Source organism: Lipotes vexillifer, unplaced genomic scaffold (genome assembly GCF_000442215.2).
Source record: "Lipotes vexillifer unplaced genomic scaffold, Lipotes_vexillifer_v1.1 scaffold231, whole genome shotgun sequence".
Lineage (NCBI taxonomy): Eukaryota > Metazoa > Chordata > Mammalia > Artiodactyla > Lipotidae > Lipotes > Lipotes vexillifer.
The window spans coordinates 296,945-312,111 of NW_006791822.1; the positions used below are offsets into that span (position 1 = coordinate 296,945).

General features: G+C 35.0%; 1 protein-coding gene across 1 annotated transcript in view; it reads right to left on the reverse strand.

Moving 5' to 3' along the window:
• The window catches only part of BLTP1 (bridge-like lipid transfer protein family member 1), a 201,312-nt gene that overhangs the window by 71,249 nt on the left and 114,896 nt on the right, over positions 1-15,167 (reverse strand). Inside the window, exons 43-48 of the mRNA XM_007464834.1 lie at positions 13,776-13,951; positions 10,895-11,070; positions 4,891-5,597; positions 4,218-4,463; positions 3,623-3,716; positions 1,436-1,486 (exon numbers count right to left, since the gene is read on the reverse strand). Of these exons, the coding sequence (XP_007464896.1) occupies positions 1,436-1,486; positions 3,623-3,716; positions 4,218-4,463; positions 4,891-5,597; positions 10,895-11,070; positions 13,776-13,951 (1,450 nt within the window). The remainder of the gene's footprint in view (positions 1-1,435; positions 1,487-3,622; positions 3,717-4,217; positions 4,464-4,890; positions 5,598-10,894; positions 11,071-13,775; positions 13,952-15,167) is intronic.

Sequence of the window (15,167 nt, forward strand, 5' to 3'; positions counted from 1 at the left end):
AAAAGGAGGGAGTGGTCCTATAAGTGATATTATGACAGGAACTACCTCTCACTTGCTTACTGTTCCATCTCTGAAACCTAACACAGTGTGCAGGCCATAATATGCAACCTAATAACCGAATTAGTTGAGTGGATAAAGATGTGATCTTCAGCCATTAAACAGCATCCTCTCTAAAGTCATAGAGTACTGATTTTTTTTTTATTATACATCCAGAGAACTCAGTGATAAAAAAGAAACAATAAATCTTCTCTAGCTACTATAACTACTAAAGTGGAATTAGCTATTTTTATACCTGTTATTATTAATGATGATATTAATATGGAAGAGTGGCTTCCAAAAACAATCAATTTTCTAATTTAATATTAGTGCATTTATTCTTTTTTAGTACTTCTAGTTGGCTGATGAAGTGACATAGATCACAGATAATCCCAACAAAGGGTTGCTGATTGATGATTTTTTTTGTTTGTTTGTTTTTTATTTTTTTTGCGGTATGCGGGCCTCTCACTGTTGTGGCCTCTCCCGTTGCGGAGCACAGGCTCTGGACGTGCAGGCTCAGCGGCCATGGCTCGCAGGCCCGGCCACTCCGCGGCATGTGGGATCTTCCCGGACCGGGGCACGAACCCGTGTCCCCTGCATCGGCAGGCGGACTCTCAACCACTGCACCACCAGGGAAGCCCTGATTGATGATGTTTTGACTATGGCCTATTATCAATACACAATGAAACAAATCTCACCAGGTATTGATAATCTTACCAGCCTGGAACAAAATATGCAGATTCATCTATTTATTCAGCGTACTGAAATTTTATAGAAAAGGTTGAAAGAAAATATCAGTCCTAAGTAACATACTAAATTGTCATGGTGGTAAGACTCATGTGACAAGTATTTAAATATATCACTACCACAAAATATCAGATATACACAGGCCAAATCAAGCCCGTCAAAATACAAAAGGATACACAGTAAAAGCCATACATAAAAGCTGACAATAGAGCAGTGAACTCTCTCCATCTTAAAGACAGAATTATTATAAGGTTGAGCAATGTAGATATTTTCATATATTAGTGTTTTAATAATTAGTTTTGAAAATCTGTGAAAACTCATTTGCAAAGTTAAAATTTTTAGCTTCTATTATCACATCAAACGTTAACAAGGGTTTGTAACAGGTCTTAAAAAAGCACAAAGCAACACATAACTACAGTGTTACAATCTTTCAACAATAAAACAAGGTATGAATTATCAAAAAGGTAGTCCTTACCTGTGTATTTTCCTTGAAAATCAGTAAACTTTAATCTATAAAAGGATCTATATTAAAGCTACAAAATAATAACTACATACTTTCACAGCCATGCAGATAATCTAAATACTTTATCTTTAAAACTATTCAATACTATGTTAATCACAAAGTCCATGAAAAAGAATAATAATGACATACAGAAACTCTTGTTTGGCTGTGCTTGTAGGAGATGTAGGAAAATCCTCCAGTCTACAGATGAAGATTCAAGAGAAAGCAGGAAAACAAAAAGGAAGCAAATAAACATTCATGCATAAATTAGTGACAATACAAGCAATCATTTGGAAAGCTTTTATTTCCCATTTTTAAAATTTTCAAGAAACTTTTCAACTATTTTTTAAAAATTCCATTTCCTTTTCATTGAAACTGGAAGTGAAAAGCCAAAGAATAAATCCAGAAAGTGTTAACACTACTAGAGTTTGGCAGTGAGTAATTAATAACTTTTATTTTTTTAATGAAAAAGTTAAGGGATCTTGGCTTGAGATTGTTTTTAAAGGCAAGAATTATCAACTAATACTTTTTAAAAAAAATCAATTTTATAAATATGTTTGGTTCAAGAGGATAGAGTAAATAAAACCAACGAGACATCTAAAGAAGTTTGTTGTACTTTTTTTTTTTTTGCGGTACGTGGGCCTCTCACTGTTGTGGCCTCTCCCGCTGCGGGGCACAGGCTCCGGATACGCAGGCTCAGCAGCCATGGCTCATGGGCCCAGCCGCTCCGCGGCATGTGGGATCCTCCCAGACCGGGGCACGAACCCGTGTCCCCTTCATCGGCATGCGGACTCTCAACCACTGCGCCACCAGGGAAGCCCTGTTGTACTTTTGAATAGGTCAAAGTGACCATGATACTTTAAATTTAGACTCAACAAAGGAATCATGAAACCCAAGGTCTATGGTGACTTCATGCAGTAGCATCATAGTGAGGTAGAAGGTGCAGAGGTTCAGGTATCTCTTCTTACTGACTGTATGACTTTAAGCATTTTAGGAAAACACTTTGATATTTCTGAATCTCGATTTATTGTTCTGTAAAGTGGGGATAAAACACCCCAGTTAACAGGACTGTGGTGAGGATTAAATAAAATAATGTATAGGAGCCTCCTGGTCCATGATAGATAACTCCTTTAGATTGTAATTATTATGTAATAATACCCCTGTCCTCCCATACTGAATGATCAGAAAAGATCTTGTCTCACAACTACTGGAATTTCCTGGTCTTTAGAAAGACTGCTTAGGAAATGTGATCTGGACCATTTAGGCAGCTATAATGAAATATACTCTTTGGTTCTAGATATACAGGTCCAAACTGCCTCAGCAAGACTTAGACATCCATTTCATCCATCCATTTTATGTTCCCCAAGACAGTCATCACATTACCCATGTTTGAAATGTTATGAATAGACCTGTAATGAGTCAAATTACAACTAATATTTAATATTTATAGCATTGAACCAAATCCTCTATTTAGTCAGTATTTAGCATGATAGATGCTTTAACGGACAATAGTAGGACATTAACTAGTTATAATATTAAGAATGAGCAAATCCTCAAAATCTGATCTAAATTATCGGAATACATTTTGTAGTTATTGCATAAAAGTGCTCCACTGAAAGGAAGTTAGGAATGAAGTTTTATACTCCCAAGTGTATGAGCAAAGTCAACGGTTAAATGTATTGACAACCAAATAGTGATCTAAGTATCATGTATAAAGGTAATCATTATCAGAACAATTTTGGACAGATCCACAAATAGAACATATAAAGAAAAGGTGAGAGCAAAGAGTCAAAAGAAAAGCAATATGGAATGGTATACTCACTTCAGAAAGCTTACCTATACTATTAGAAGGGTCTCATAGGCTTTATTGTTAAATTCTTTAAATGAAAAAATGGCAAGATAAAGTTTGGAAACCCAACATGAATATGGGTAACGATTAGTTAGAATAAAATCAAGAGACAGTCTATATTCTCTGACTACAATTTTGTTTTAAATACTTAACTATGTGAATTATGTGAGCTTTTGCATCTCATATGTTTAACTGAAATTTGCACTGTAATCATTTTTCCTGTCACACAATCTTAACATGTCCCGGGAGTCAGTTTTTTAGGGTGGAGGGGTAGCAGTAGGCCAATTTTAGAAAAGAAATAAGTAAGTTTTCTGAGAACATTTCATTTGTGATGTTCTTAGTGACAGAATCACAGTGTCTGGCAACATTAAGTAATATAAATCTCAAAACTTAGTAGGTACGGGATTCATCCAATGAATTTTAAGTTTCCTGTAAAACTATAACAAACAAGTTTAAGAGAATAGTAAAAAAAAAAACCCCACACTTACTGTATATTTGGTGTAATCCCTTCAAGCAGCACAATATTGACCCCACCAATATGAGCAGTGGCACATGTCTCAGTCATCTTTTGATGTAAAACATCTTAAAAAGTGAAAAAAAAAAGTATGAATTCTGGAAATAGAGTTGCACTTCATATTAAAATGTCATTTTATTCATAATACGTTCAATGACAAAAGATAACTTTAAAGGTACAATGAAATTTAAACTATTTCCAAACGACTTTTTAAAAAATTTCCTTGAAGATTTTTATTTCTATGCATTCACATATACATATGTATTATACGTCAAAACTGGAATGATGCTGAATATGTAGTTTAACATGCTCTTCATGCACTAAAGAGCCTAATGACATTAAATAGCCTAAGGTCATTTTAAATCTCAGAAGTAAAACTTGGCGCAGAATACTTGCAAGAATTTTTAAAATGTTAAGAATAAGAAAAAGAAACTATATACACGAGCACTCTTGATCCATATAAACGGGAAGTTCCATTCTCTGAAGAAAAATTGCCAAGTAGGAATTTGTAAGACATGGCACTGGCTTTCTTCAGAAAAAACGCACCCCAGAGTTAGAATGTCACCTGCCTTTCATTTTTTCCTTCAGTGTGAAACTGCCGTGGATCCTCTTCAGCTCTGACTCCATGGTTAGCCCACCAATGTCGGCCTCCAGGTGCGTGCGGCTCACCATGCCAACCCCAAATACTATTAGAGTGACGTGCTGGGGCTCAGCAGTTGCCACACTGCGCTTCCTCTGCGTCCTAGTCAAACTGTTCCTGTCTTGTTCATTCTCAAACACAACTTTACACGTTGGCTCTGTAGGGCTCCGGACTCCTTTAAGTGAACAGAAATATACAGGTTTAGACGTGAAAACTGCAAAATGGAAGGATATCAACTGCCCTTTCTTTCCTGCACATTCCAAACTGGCTCTCTTTGTCCTCTTCCCCACCAAAATGATTTCTTAAATTTTTCAACATTTTCCCATGGTCATATTTGAAAATAAATAGTACAGTCAGGTGTTTGAAAGCCGGTCTGTGTGAATTCTTTAGGAGCATACTGTGTAAGGTTAGGAAGGATGGGAAAAAGGGGTAGCAGAATATCTGATCACCATCACTATTTTCTCTCCTTGGGTGACTGCCAATTTCTTTGCATTTCAATTATCCAATTATAACATTAAGAAAACATGATGAATAAACTTGTCTTTTTTAGTATTATTGCTATTCTAAACAGAACATTTTTTAAATATAAGAATAGCCATTACCTGCTGGTCCAAATGTTTCTGAAGATTTTTCCAGTATTCCTGTTGGATCGGAGATAAGTGAATAGAAGTTAAGCAATTTATACATATTCTGCCAGCACTCAGCTGAAGGCTCACTCTGTTCTGACACTGTAATTGAGTCAGAGTCATCCATATGGAGAGTCATATGATCCACCACGTCTTTTGAACCTTTCCTAGACACTTTTGAAGTTCTTCTTTCAGATCTTCCTAAAGAATTTTTGTTTCGAGACTCCTTTTTGTTGTTCTCATTGTTGGTCCGTTTGTTCTTTGCATTGTTTACCCTATTGCCACCATTAAGACTTCCTCTAGAACTGCGGCTGAAGTCAGATGAGCGAAAATCCCTATGTTTTCTGGTTTTGAAGGTAGGTGTTGGAGAAGCTGATCCAGCTGTATATCTGCTAAGTTTAATGTCAGTCTGAGTCGCTTTGATGTCATCTATCATCGTACTAAATTGATGAATAAGACGAACTAAAGCCATATCTACATGTTGGCTTATTGACTGACAGGAAATAGTAAAGTTGCAGTGAAAGGTATTGTAATAACGCTTGCTGAGATCATGAAAAGAAAGAGCACTGGTAGAGTTCTGAGGGGTGCACACAGACTTTTCCATTACAACAGCGCTGATGCTAAAGGTTTCCAACATCAATGCTGGTTTGAACTCAAGTGGAGGAAGATTCACATGGCCTTGCCTAAAAATGTGGGAAAAAATGAAAAAATAAAATGACAAGGTTTTATTTCTTTTTTCCCAGAACCACACAATCTTTATTAACTTGTTAGCAAAATAATCTCCAAGGTGAAGAATAAGCCATTTAAATAATTTTAAGGAAGAGATCAAATAGAATAAGTTTTTCCAACTTTTTCATAAGTTGGAAACTGGGCCTTAAGTCTTCCTTCTTGATCTTACTCTATGACTAGTCAAAATCAGACTTAATTAATGATCTCAGTGAAGTGATAAAATAATTTTTCTTGCCATCTGATGGCACACCCCAATGGTCTTACAATTTAAAGTCAATAGTAGGTCAACTAGAACATCTTCCTTAACCATCCTCTACTCTTCTGTTAAATATATGGTTTATATATTTAATTTCATCACATTTTATATATTTTGATTTGCTATTTGAAATGAAACTCTGCTGGAATAGTTTGCCAAGTTGAAAGTGCTAAGAAAAGCAACTGAAACAAAAATGAGAAATGCACACAAAAGACTTAAAACCTCTATAAAAGTTATTTTGGCAAATCCCCTGCATATCTAAAAATTTTCAGGTAGAAATATTATAGACAATTTTAGTATTAAAAAGTCAAAATATCTCAAAATATTCATAAATCAACTACTAATAACAATAAACCTCAAGCACCAAAATTTTAAAAAGATATTTTTCCCCTCTTCTTCCATGTAAAATATGAATGAATGTGTAGTTATACAGGTTAAATTAAACATAGGATTTTTCTCTATTGGGAAAAAAAAAACCCTCCAAGATTCTTTGATATTTTCAATTTGACTTAAAGAATTTATAATTAGAGACTAATAATTCCTTAATGAATACTAGTATTTCTTATTTAATAAGAAAAATTCCACTCTGTGGTATAATTCAAGAAAATGTACAAGCTTAGAGTAACCCTATAATCGATGCTAAGTGTGCAGTCAGATAAGGAAAAATCAGATTTTGAGAATTAGAAGATATAGAAGCCTCAAAAGAGATTAAAATAATCCAAAACTACAAAAACAAGAACTGAAAACATGTAAGCGAGGCAAAAAAGTCTTAAACAGAGAAGATTTAAGTAAAAGGGGGAAGAAATCTAGCTACATAATGAAGCAGTCATTTAAGGCAAAAGCAGCCACACGGGTAAAGTTAAAATTAAATATTTATTAAGCCCCTAACATGTTCAACTATCTTGACTGGAGACAGCAAAGATATAAGGAAACCAATATTTATGAGGACATACTACATGCCAGGACTTATGCTAAGTGATTTAATAACTGTTCTGGCTTTATGGTCTAGGAAAGTTATACATGTTTATATAAGAAACTATAACCCAATAGTAAGGTACAATAATTAGTAGAATGAACAATGTGCTACAAAAAAAGCCCAGACAAGACTAATATTAATGACCAGGAAAAGTGTACTGTGACAAAAGTTTCCTAATAAATAAGATCTAAGGTGGAGTTACAGGAGATCTGAGAAATAAAAGCTAACCATGGTCTAGTAATAAGAATGTAGAGCACTCAGAGGTGGTGTGATAGTAGAAAAATTAAAAGGAATGTTAGGTTCAGCTAGACTAAAGACAGTAAGTTCAAAGTCACTCAAAGAATTTGGGAACATGAAAAGGGAAGTGTGGTCAGATGAAGGTCTGGTCTGTAGCAGTATTATATGGCATTTAGCAGGCCAATAAGTAGGCCATAAATATAATCTAATATATATAATCATATTATATATAATTATGCATAACCTAATTATATCTGATGATATGTATACTATATGTGTGTATACCTACCACTTTTATATATACACATATATTTTTACATATTAATATATATTTATATGTATGTATATATTTACATGAAAGTAGGCTACTGCAAATAGAAATACAAATTTAACTCAGGACTTTAAACTCTAATCCAGGAATGTAAGCAGATATTAATGTTTTGGTGTCTGGATTTGATGATTCCAATGTGAATGGATGCAATTACCATGGTTTATAGTTAAATAACACCAGACCCCAACAGCATGGTTCAAATTTTAACTAAAATTTACTGCATAAAGTATAAACTTGCTGCTAGCTCTTCAGTCCACAAATCACTACATAAATAATAGACATACATCATGATCACTGACCAACCACATTACTTCTGTCAAAGTCTGTCAGCGATTGCTCAGTGCACATTTGTTTTTCATTTCATGCACAGACAGTAAAGCATGTAGTTATATTGCCTCCTTGTGATAAACCCACATGACATTTTACAAAAATGGTTAAGTAGAAAAGGGAACTGGACAGCAAAGATGAAAATGAAGCAAAATAAGATTGTAGTGATGAAATTCAATAAAAAGTAAATGGTAAGTTGCAGGGTTTAAAATCAACATACAAAAATCTGTTGTTTCTATATGCTTACAATGAGCTAGCGGAAAGAGAAATTAAGAAAACAATCCCACTTACAATCAAAACCAAAATAATAAAATACCTAGGGATACATTTAACCAAGGAGGTAAAAGACCTGTATACCAAAAACCATAAGACATTGTTGAAAGAAACTGAAGACACAAATAAATAGCAAGATATTCTGTGCTAATGGACTAGAAGAATTAACATTGTTAAAATGCCCATATCACCTAAAGCAATCTACAGATTCAACACAATCCTTATCAAAATCACAAGGACAGTTTTCACAGAAAGAGAACAAAAAATGTATATGGAACCACAAAAGACCCTGAATAGATAAAGCAATCCTGAGGAAAAAAAAACAAAGCTGGAGGTATCATGCTCCCTGATTCTGAACTATATTACAAAGTTAAATTAATCAAAACAGCCTGGTATTGGCAGAAAAACATACACAGATCAATGAAACAGAACTGAAAGCCCAGAAATAAACCCACACATATATGCACAATTAACTTATGACAAAGGAGCAAAAAACAAACAATGAAGAAGGATAATCTCTTCAATAAATGGTGTTGGAAAAACTGGGCAGTCATATGCAAAAAAGAAAGAAAGAAAGAAAGAAAGAAACTAGACCACTGTCTCACACCATACACAAAAATCACTCAAAATGGCTTAAAGATTTGAATGTAAGACCTGAAATCCGAAAACTCCTGAAAGAAAACTTAAGCACTATGCTTTCTGATATTGGTCTTTGCAAGATTTTTCTGATATGCCTCCTCAGGCAAGGGAAACAAAAGTAAAAATAAACAATTGGAACTACATCTAAATGAAAAGCTTCTGCACAGGAAAGGAAGCCATCAACAAAAGGAAAAGACAACCTATTGAATGGGAGAAGATACTTGCAAATGATATACCTGATAAGGGGTTAATATCCAAAAAATACATAAAGAGCTCATACAACTCAATTTAAAAAATGATTAAAAATGGGCAGAGTATCTAAATAGATATTTTTCCAAAGAAGACATATAGATGGCCAACAGGTGTATGAAAAGATTTTCAACATCACTAATTATTAGAGAAATACAAATCAAAACCATGATGAGATATCACCTCATGTCTGTTAGAATAGCTATCATCAAAAAGTAAGAAATAACAAGTGTGGGCAAGGATGTGGAGAAAGGGAATCTTCATACAATGTTGGTGGGAATATAAACTGGTGTACCACTATTGAATACAGTACAGAAATTCCTCCAAAAACTAAGATTAGAACTACCTTATGATCCAGCTTTCCTACTTCTGGGTATTTATCCAAATAATACAAAAACACTAATTCTAAAAGATATATTCACCCCTATATTCATCATGGCATTATTTACAATAGCCAAGATATGAAAACAACCTAAATGCCCATCAATGGATGAATGGACACAGAATACTACTCAGCATAAAAAAAGATGAAATCTTGCTGTCTGCAGCAACATGGATGGAACTTGAGGGCATTATGCTAAGTGAAATAAGTCAGAGACGTACCATATGATTTCACTTACATGTGGAATACAAAAAACAAATAATAAAATAAATAAACCAAACCAAACAAAAACAAACACCGAGATACAGAGAACAGAGTAGTGGTTACCAGAGAGGAAGGGGCTCAGGTAAGGGAGGGGAGAGCAAAATGGGTAAAGGAGATCAAATGCATGGTAACAAAAGGAAACCAAACGTTTGGCAGCGAGCATGCTGTAGTGTATACAGAAGTAGAAATGTAATGTTGTACATGTGAAACTTATATAATGTTATAAATCAATGTTACCTCAATAAAAAATAAAGTTTAAAAAAGTAAATGGAGTTATAGAAGAAAACAACTGAGTATGAAAACGTTGACACTTCCACTGCTCTAGAAACTCTAGATATGCAGCTAGAGGAACTCAGAGAAGGCCAACTTACTAGCATAAAGCGGTAGTGGTCATGACAAAAAGGATGAAAGTATCCCAGAGAAAGTGATGGGGGCAAAAACCTTTCTAGTAAAAAGAACTAGTGAAGGTATTTCATGACACTGAAAGTGCAAAGGTAAAATGTTGAAAACTGCTGAGAATGGCGTATGACATTTGCTAAGGCACAGAAAAGATGCTCATTCTTTGTTGTAAGTTACATGATGATAAGAAGGTAAGGACTATACAAACTACCCTTTGATGAGTTTTTAAGAAAGAAATAAAACAACTTAATTCTCAATGTTTCTAAGGTTTTAAATTGTATGTACAAAATATTAGTTTTACTAAATTTTTCATTTTCCTATAATTTATAATAAACAGTAAGAGACTTTTTAATATTTTGACAAACATTTTTCCAGGTCACAAAACAAAGGTAATTTTCCCCATTAATCTTTATATTCATTAAGGTCACTTCTGCAGTGTTTCAGCTTTCATGGTCATTGTTAATGGTAGCACACTATTGTGAAAAGCAAGTCCATACTCTCAGCATGACTTCTACTCTGTTCCTAATAGAAAATACTACCTGCTACAAGTCAACTCAGAAAGGAGGTTAGGAGTAAGTTCTAAGAGTAATATATAAAATTACAATCCATAAGATCATAAAAATCAAACTACTGCAACAGTAAATAAAGTGTATTTATCAACATAAGTGCTTTGGCTGACCCTCATACATGTACTAACATCTTACAAAAATATGCCTAAAAATAGGCCTCATAACCTACTGATAAAATCAACAGGTTTTTAAGGAAATGTGGCTACTGTTTCTGTTAAATGGAAGTTATCTTCTCATTAGGCTATTAAAATTACTACCGCATCAGCACTTGAAGAAAGCAAAGTTAAAAAAACAGGTATTATAACTTTTGTACAAAATTTTACATAAAAACAATCATAATGTAAGACACCTTCTTGCTCTTTTGCCTTTTCTCTCTTTGGCTGTGTCTGAATCCACAATATCTGCTCTAAGGCAGTCCAGAGTTCCTGAAAATGAGAGGTGTTCTCCAAAGTACATTCGGTAGCAGAGAGGCACTGCATCCTGTGACTGGATCCCTGTATGACTCAGAAGAGGTTTGAAAACAACCTAAAAGACATAACACATTTATATTACCTCAACTTAACAATTCATCATTTACTGTGGCTTTTTTCTTACACTCTACCTCAGTACATATTATTAACTGTAGTGTGAAGGGGTAAAAAAAGGCCTTGTATAATAAATATAGCTCTAATTTTACTTAACAGTATTTTTGAGCACCTACTATGTGCCACTCATCTTCAAATTAATCATAAGGACAAAGATGCCTTGATCCTACTTAAGTGAAAGTACAAGGTAAATAAAATTGTGAATTAGTTTAAATCATTCTACTTCTTACTTTTAAAAAAGGCGTGAATATCTACTGTGTTTCCATAACAATATGCTATAAAAGCTTCACAAAAGAGTCTATCAATTTCCTGTGTTAATATAAAAACATTTCATATGTTATATTTTTAATATCTGGTCTATTTTTAAGTGGTATCACTTGGTTACAAAATAACATTTTCTGACAAAGAACTTCCTTTACATTTTAAGTATCATATATGCTATGGAAATATTAATACATCACTCTGGTTAAATCTCTAGTTAACTGAACTTCATAGTTACTAAGAGGTAACCCAAATAGAAGCAACTATATGTGTGCAATAGTAGATCACTGTAATCTTTCTGACTACTCCTCAGCTGCATGGTTCCTTTTCCTCCTTCCACATCCTAAATATAGATGCTATCTATCCGGTGCTTTCCTTGACCCCCTTCTAACTCTTTCACCACACATTCTCACTTAGTGATCTTTTCCTGAAGCTTAAAAAATCTATCAAAATGGAGAAATGCCATTTATGCAATGAAACTCAAGTCTGCACTTTCACTTGTCTCTACATCATCTCATTTGTTTGTGCTTTTGGGAACACAAGCTACCCTTGTGAAAGCATGAAGGCCTAGAATGAGAGAATTCAAACAATTCACCCCTCACTGGAAACTTAGGGAGTATTTTTCTCTCCCTTGTATATCTGCTTGGCATACGCTTTTTTGGGTTTACTCTTTCTTAGATTTGCTCTTTCATCCTAATGGAAACACTCTTCCCTCTTTAAGGTTCAAACCATCCTCCACCTTTCCTAATCTTTGTTATCTACTTATGCCCCTTAGTTAATCCTACAAACCCACCTGGTATTTTGGTTCTTTTCTTTTCCATCCCAGTTTATCATCCTGAATGGCTTCTTTGGCCATGCAGATAACTCAACCAATACTTTAGTTCCAAAGTTATGTGACTTCCTTTCCCCCCCATAATCTTGCCTTAAACTCCTTTTCAGCAACTTCCAAGACGGTATATTACATTTCATCACCTCATTTTTCTTGCTACATCTGCTTTGGATCAATCCTCTTCTATTCCTATAGCTGGGCTACTAAGGACACAAGAGGTTCTAAATAACTAGACCCTCAGCACTATTAGGCAATCCTTCTGGGGGTCTGGTAGGCTCTCTTTCACATTCACTCCAACCTTTCCATATACCTAAATCACCTTACACAGTTTTTTATTGTATTACTTAATATTAATGTCTCTGGTAGATTTTAGAGTCTTACATGTAAAATAGTATAGTTGTCTCTAAAAATGTGTATTGGATGCTAATAAATACAGTGAATGTATATACAGGCCAAAATAGACATAAAAAATATTTCTTTTCTCTCTCTTTTAATAAAAAGTGAAAGAATCCCTAAAAACTACTCCAATGTATTAGAGAAGTAAATCTCAAGAAAGTTTAAAAGTGCCTGACACATTTCTTAACATAAATCACCTCCTATTGTGAGAGAAAGTTGAGGCTATCAATTTGCAAACTTACCTGTACAGTTATGAACTGTCCTTATTGCCTTCCCAAACATTCTCAGGGGAAAAGTACTTTTTATGGCAAAAAGTATCTCTCTCTATAAATGACTCTAAATTCCAACACTTCTCATCCCTCCCTGAATCTTTCTCTATCAGTTTACCCTCCTTTCCTATTTTTTTTTTTTTTTTGATCGGGACCTTCCTAATTCCTACTAAGTAAAAAATATGCTCGAGTCTCTTTCATCCTGAAAAAATAACACCTCTTAATATCCATATCTCACTCTCCCACCCGCCTTCTGGTCACTCAAACTAGAAAGTACATTTCAAAGGATTTTGTTCTCTACTCCCTACATTTAGTCAATTAAATAAGATCTCCACAGTATTTCTCCTTTACCTATCAAAGCCATAACCATCTAAGCTAACAGCTTCATTACCACTTTTGTGAACTATTTCATTAACTCATTTTCTCACCTCTAGTTTCTCTACTTCAATCCATTTAACACATTGCTACTTATATAACACTTCTACATGTACAGTTCCAGGCACTTTACTCCTCTGCTCTAAAATCTTCAATGCCTCCCCACTGCTCACTCAAGTCTTCACATAGCACTAAAGACTATAGGAAATGATGAAATTTAACTTTCTAGTCATGTTATTTTGCCCATCTCTATCTCCAAATAACAAAAATGCTATATGAGACAACTAACTATATGCCACTCTTCAGTTTAATGAGTATCTATAGATGCTTAATTTGTATTTATAATTAACCCATGTACTTTTTAAAGGCTCCTCCTTTTTTCATGAAGGCTTTAGGCAGACAGGCAAGGAAAAAGATTTTCACTAGAATTCCACGGTGCACATACTTGATGGTTCCAGCTGCTAAGTACTGCTCAATGAGAGGTCACTATAATTAGGGAAAAACAGACTGGCTCACCTGAGCATCAGCAAGCTGCACAGCAGGAAACCCTTGGTTGGCTTCTTCTACACCTACAACATCATCCTGACTAGTGCTATGCTGAGAATGTGTCCCATCCAAAGTATTCTGGTCACTAGACAAGACAGTGTTGAAATCTGAGGCTGAGGGTATTGTAGGAAGATTGGGTGCAACACCTAAAAGAGCAAGTGTTCAAAAATAAAATCTAAATTACTGGGAAATGAAAACAACATAAAGGGGCACAGCAAAGTAAACTTATGAAACTTGTATTATAATTGTATTATCAGACCATTTAAATTGAGAAGGGAAAAAATAGCACTTTCAGGTTATTTTACAGACATGATTTATTAATAGAAAATGAAATTAAACTTTATTTTCAGAATATATCACTCATCCTCATACACGAAGTATGTATTAGAGCCAGTCACTCCAAAATATAAAACTTTAGGGCTGGGGCTTCCCTGGTGGCACAGTGGTTGAGAGTCCGCCTGCCCGATGCAGGGGACACGGGTTTGTGCCCCGGTCCGGGAAGATCCCACATGCCGCGGAGCGACTGGGCCTGTGAGCCATGGCCGCTGAGCCTGCGCGTCCGGAGCCTGTGCTCCGCAATGGGAGAGGCCACAACAGTGAGAGGCCCGCGTACCGCAAAAAAACCAAAAAAACAAAAAACGTTAGGGCTGGAAGACCTTTGAAAAGCGTTTGATATCCCATCAGCTTTGCAGTGAGGAACAGAATTACAGACAGCAGCAGGGCTACAAAAAGCAGCTGCAGCAGGACAAAAGCCATAGGTGTCACAGAATCCCACATATAAATTTCTTCCCCCCTATGCTTTCCCAAGGTGGAACAAAAATGAAATGGCACTATTTCTTTCTTCTGTACTCCCTTTATCCTTTAACTCGCCAGGCAAAGGACCTGTGATAGAGAGGAAATGTTCCTTCCTGGTTCTTTTGAAATTTAAACTCTATGAAGTAGTGAGACTAGCTCCAGAAAAGTGCTGAGAGCTGGTAAAAGCACCATCCTTCTATCTTCTTCAACCAAGGGCCAATACTAAGAATTAGCATGTCTTAGTGCTCTTAAGAGTCAGAATTAGGATCAGTTCCAGATTCAAAAGTGGTCCATGCACTGGCAAAAAAAAAGGACTAAGTAGTCATATATCAACTACTTTTCATAATTTCATATTTTTTGTCTGAAGAAAATTTACAAGTGATCCAATAGCTGTTACACAGATTAATTTCAGCTGCCCTCAGTGACTAGGTTCAAAGGCTACTCCACATATTCTTTTAAAAAATATATACACATTTTTACAATAAAATAATAAATGCATCTAGTGAATTTGGAAAAACAAAAAATAATAGCAAAGAATAGGAAAGAGAGGCTCCCTTTATGTTACTG